Source organism: Drosophila rhopaloa, unplaced genomic scaffold, assembly GCF_018152115.1.
Source record: "Drosophila rhopaloa isolate 14029-0021.01 unplaced genomic scaffold, ASM1815211v1 contig_116, whole genome shotgun sequence".
NCBI classification, from domain to species: domain Eukaryota; kingdom Metazoa; phylum Arthropoda; class Insecta; order Diptera; family Drosophilidae; genus Drosophila; species Drosophila rhopaloa.
The window spans coordinates 276,366-282,194 of record NW_025334991.1 but is presented as its reverse complement, the minus strand read 5'-3'; the positions used below and the strand labels follow the sequence as shown (position 1 = coordinate 282,194).

The 5,829-nt window shown below is 49.2% G+C and overlaps 1 protein-coding gene across 1 annotated transcript; it reads left to right on the top strand.

The window, feature by feature from the left end:
- The first annotated feature begins 368 nt into the window (after nucleotides 1-368).
- Nucleotides 369-5,532, top strand: LOC123037080. Its single transcript, XM_044456555.1, has 2 exons — nucleotides 369-1,892; nucleotides 1,972-5,532. The coding sequence occupies exons 1-2, from the start codon at nucleotides 369-371 to the stop codon at nucleotides 5,530-5,532; spliced, it is 5,085 nt and encodes a 1,694-aa protein (XP_044312490.1).
- The last annotated feature ends 297 nt before the right edge of the window (nucleotides 5,533-5,829 follow it).

Below are 5,829 nucleotides of genomic sequence, written 5' to 3'. Positions count from 1 at the left end.
CATCTCTAACCTGGAAAATCGTTTTGCTGGACTACGTAACGCCACAACGGTAAGGTTACGTCATCAGTGCCAACGCTGCCAGAGCTCTCACGCCAATCGCTGAGTCTCCTTTGGTCTCATTCCGCCGTCACTGTAGTGCTTTTGGTTTAAACCTGCAAGTCCACTGTACACGCGTACAGTCACCACGAGTGCCAATAGCAGTCACCGCGCAACGCATCAACCTGGAACTGGTTCATTGCGGAACCAAAGCGCTGCCATATATTGAACTACACAAGTTGGCAGCATACGTCTATAACCACACACCAGAAGCTCTAATTTATAATTACATACACTTTACAAGGGCTTATTGTAAGTAAATCACAATAACCATGTGTCCCACACCGCTAGACGTATTAAAACAAAAGCGATCTAACATACGCAGGAGCATTTCCCGCATTGGAGCAGCAGTCGCCAAGACGGAGAAGGTTGAGAAGCCAAATGCCGCGCTGACGCCAGCCGAACTCACGTGTCGGCTAACTATTTTGGAGGCCTACTTCAAACAAATCATGGCCGTCCAAACCGAAATCGAGGCACTCGACTCAACCGAGGAACAGCTAAACTACCGGGCCGAGCTGGAAGATCTGTTCATCGCTACAAAGGTGACCATAAAGGATCAGCTTGGAGACGACGTGCACAATTCTGCGCCGCTCGCCCAAGACACGCTACTCAGGCCTGGACCAACATCATCTCTTAAGCTACCAACTCTTGCGCTCCCGACCTTTGCTGGCGAGTACGCGGAATACAGAAATTTTATTACTACGTTCCTGCAAGTTGTAGATCAGCAGGAAGCGCTATCGCCGATCGAGAAGTTTAATCACCTCATAAACCGTCTCAGAGGCGCCGCCTTAGAAACCATCAAGGCGTATCAAGTCACTCCAGAGAATTACAGCAAGGCCTTACTTCGCCTAAAGAGCAGGTACGATAACCCCACCATCGTATTCCTGGACAACATAGCGTCACTCTTCAAATTGCCAACTGTGACCACCGAAAATAGTGTACAGTTGCGCAGCCTGGTTGACAACGCATCAGCGTTGTTTAACTCGTTGCGATCTTTAGGATCCGAAGCGCAGATAGCTCAAACGATGTTGATTGCTATTGTCATGGAAAAGGTAGATAAGAGAACCCGGCAGCTCTGGAACGAATCTCTCACGTTCGCAGCACTACCCTCTTGGAATGCCTGCCTCTCCTTGATTGAACGGCACTGCCAACACTTGGAGTCCTCAATACATCACATCGGCAATCCGAATACGGCTCAAAATACATCCGGCAGAACGCGACAACCGCAAGCTCCACGCATGGGCCACAGCTTTACGTGCTCCACGCAAGCGTGTCCTATATGCTCTGGCAGGGATCATCGGATTTTTAGATGTTCGCGACTGCAAAACATGTCGCCTGCCCAACGTCTAGAAGCTGTCCGGACAAAATCGCTGTGCACAAACTGCCTTGGAAAGGCTCATCATCCGTCAAATTGTCCATCTTCAAATAGGTGCAGAATATGTTCACGGCTGCATCACACTATGCTTCACTTCGATCCGTCAGGACAGGAATCCAGGAGTCCTAGGCGGCCAAGTCCGACTAATGCGCCACCTCAGCACCATGTCGCTGAGGCCGTCGCTCACGCACACGTGGATACCCACCACGACCAAATCATTCTGGCTACAGCCATAATACTAGTGCAGGATGCTGTGGGCAACTACGTACCAGGACGTGCACTACTGGACTCTTGCTCCCAAGTTAACTTCATGTCCGAAGACTTCGCTCAACAACTTCGTTTGCCCCGAAGCAAGGGACCTATCGACATTCGAAGCATTGGCGATTCTTTCACCCGCATCAAGCATCGCATTTCGACCGTTGTAAAGTCACGATTCGGTGAAGCAGAGTTACCCGTCGAATGCTGTATAACCTCGAGAATCGCCTATCAACCCGATGCAGAAATCGACATTTCATCATGGAGCCTCCCAGACAACGCTCCACTGGCTGATGAGAGATTTGTATCAGTCTCGCCATATCGACCTTCTTCTTGGCACAGAAACGTTCTTCACCGCTTTGTCTATTGGCCAAATCAAGTTGGGTCCCCATCTCCCCATGTTGCAAAAGACGATCTTTGGATGGGTAGTATCAGGGCGTACCGGCAATCAAGGCCATGCCGCCCAAGCCCATAGTTTCCTTTCATCAGAGGATTCAATAAACCTGAACCTGGAGCGCTTATGGCGCATAGAGGAAGTTTCTACTACGCCATTAACACTTACTCCACCGCAAGCTAAATGCGAATCGATCTTCCAAAAATCTGTCTGTCAGGTAGCGGATGGAAGACTGATGGTTCAACTGCCCTTCAAGGATGACCCTAATCTGTTGGGAAGGTCTCTTGAAACAGCACGGCTAAGATTTGCATCGTTGGAACGTCGCTTAAGCCGAAACGCGAATTTGCGAGCCGAATACACGAATTTTATGGAAGAATATGAGCGCTTGGGTCACATGGAATTAGTAACCAGCCCACTCCTCAACGAACCCCACTACTACATACCACACCACTGCGTGTTTAAACTCAACAGCACGTCAACTAAGCTAAGGGTAGTCTTTGACGCCTCGTGCCCAACAAGCACCTACAAGTCCTTAAACGACACCCTTCTAGTTGGACCCACGATTCAACCAGACTTGTTTACAATCTTACTAAGGTTCCGGACTCATCGTTATGTACTAACTGCTGACGTCGTCAAGATGTACCGGCAGGTATTAATTGATCCATCGCATCGTAAATTTCAGTACATCTTATGGAGAAGCTCCAACGACCAGGAGATTCGCACATACCAGCTGAACACCGTTACTTACGGCACCGCATCAGCGCCGTATCTAGCAATTCGCAGCCTGTCTCACCTCGCCAATCAACATGCAAGTTCACATCAAATTGGAGCAGAAGCCATAAAATCGTGTTTCTATGTGGATGACTTTCTCGGTGGAGCAAATAAGCTAGATCAATTGAACCAGATTCAAACCGAAGTCATCGCTATCCTCACGGCCGGCAAGATGGAACTGGCAAAATGGCACTCCAACCATCAGGATTTCGTCAATGATACAACGGTCAAGGAGCTAAATCTCGACGACTACGCTACGACAAGCACATTGAGACTGAAGTGGGACCAACGAGAAGACATCTTCAAATTCTCATTCAACTGCAGCACAGCTCCGGAAAGTATCACAAAGCAAACCATTCTCTCAGTGGCCTCATCCCTCTTCGATCCGCTGGGACTTGTCTCGCCAGTTATTATGGTGGCAAAAATCCTTCTACAGGAAATTTGGCTTCTTAGATTGCATTGGGATGAATCAGTGCCAATGACACTCCAACAAGCGTGGCTATCGTTCGTGTCGTCGCTACAGCATTTGGACTCTCTGCTCATCCCACGTTTCTGCCTGCAGCCCCATTCAGATGAGCTCCAACTTCACGGCTTCAGCGATGCTTCAATAAGAGGGTACGGATGTTGCATCTACGCAAGAACAAGGCGTGCCGATGGCCACGTCGAAGTTCATCTAATCGTCTCAAAGTCGCGTGTGACACCAACGAAGAAGAAGACGCTGCCGCAGCTCGAGCTCTGTGGAGCGCATCTTCTAGCACGACTCTACAACCAGATAAAGACAGCCTTTCTACAACACACGCCCGAGACGTTTCTGTGGACAGATTCACAGCTGGTGTTGCATTGGATTCGACAACATTCTGCAACACTTTCTACGTTTGTCGGCAACCGGATATCCGATATCCAAGAATTCACTCCAGACTGTCAATGGAGGTTCGTTCCGACACGGCACAACCCAGCTGACATGATCTCCAGAGGATGCAACCTTTCAGAACTCACCAACTCAACATGGTTCCACGGACCTACATTTCTATCAAATCTGCCGACATCATGGCCACCTAATGTACACGGCAATCTGGACATGGATGTCGTATTTTCAGAAAAACGCAAATCAGCATTCCTTGCATCGACATCGCCTTCCAGAAATAGAGTCTTGGAAGCCCTCCACAACAAGGAATCACACCAGTCTGGCCTAAGATTGGTAGCATGGATGCTTCGATTTTGCGACCGATGTCGGAAGAAAAACCCCTTCACTACGAGGTCACTTTCCCCACTGGAACTGCGAAGGGCCATGCTTTGCGTCGCATGGAACCTACAACAGCGATATTTCATCGAGGAAATAACTCTCTTGCAAAAAGGCGCGCCGGTTCGTAGCCATCTTAAATTCTTATCGCCCTTCTTGCAGATCACAGATGGATTCAACCTACTTCTCGTCGGAGGACGATTGGAGCTCGCATCGATCCCAGACACCCACAAGCATCCTATATTGCTTCCCGCTAAGGATGTTGCTGTCGTCAACTACGTACGTCATCTACACCTGCGGAACTACCACGCTGGACCAAGGGTCCTGGTGGGACTAATGCGGCTGGAGTTTTGGGTCGTGAATGCCCGAGATGTCGCTCGTCGTGTTGTACGCAACTGTGTCCACTGTGTGCGCTACAGGCCTAAGCTGCTGCAACAACTTATGGGCAGCCTCCCAGTCGAGAGAATTACCCTGTCAAGACCATTTGCTCGATGTGGAATAGACTTCTGCGGGCCGGTTCATACCTATCTACGCGTTCGAGGAAAGGTGCCCGTTAAAAGCTACATCGCAATATTTGTGTGCTTCGCCACAAAGGCGGCGCATATCGAAATCGTCGGAGACCTATCAACTGATTCGTTCTTGGGTGCTCTGAAGCGGATGATCGCCAGACGTGGTCTACCTGCAGACATCTTTTGCGACAATGCGACGAATTTTGTAGGCGCGAGCAACAAGTTGCAAGACCTGAAGGACTTTTTCTTCAGCACCAAGAACCAGCAAGACATTATATCGTACTGTACAAACGAATTTGTAACGTTCCATTTCATACCTCCTAGGGCTCCACACTTTGGCGGCCTCTGGGAGGCTGCCGTTAAAAGCGCCAAGAATCTCTTGTACCGCACGCTCAAGGATGCCCGATTGACCTTCGAGGAGCTCTCAACTGTCGCTGCTGAGACTGAGGCGATCCTAAACTCTCGCCCGCTCTCTCCACACTCATCGGATCCCAGCGATTTGGCCGTCTTAACGCCTGGTCATTTCTTAACCGGGGACGCTCTTCGAGCACTCCCAGACTGGCCTGTCAAGGATGATCAGATCAACTGCTCTCAACGATGGAAGCGTGTCAGCGCCATCAAGCAACACATCTGGAGGCGCTGGTCTACGGAGTATCTTCACGAGCTTCAGGCCAAATCAAACTGGACGACTGGATCTTCAAATATTGCAGTCAACGAAATGGTCCTAATCCACGAAGATCATGTCCCTCCTCATCGATGGCTGTTAGGTCGCATCGAAGCAACTATACCAGGTCAGGACAACCACGTCCGGGTCGCGGATGTTCGGACGTCAAAAGGAATCATAAGGCGACCGATTCACAAATTGGCCCGTTTACCAATTAATTTAAAGTAACTAGGTACTTTCAATGGGGCCGGAATGTTGGGCCACTATTGAATCTTGAGAAAAACATGAATGTAATTTTGAAGTATTAATTTTTCTTGAAGTGTATGGATCTAATTTGTTAACCTGAGCTGCGCTCTCAGTGGTAAAGCTTAAGTTCTCGCTCTCATGTAATTCACCACACTGGCCACGAAGGCTATTATCCAACGTAAGAATAAAGAGTTCAATTTTGGTACTGCGACAAGACGGTTGGATTTGCTTCATTAACTTAACTATCCCCCCGACTCCCTACAGTCTCATGTGGGTCAG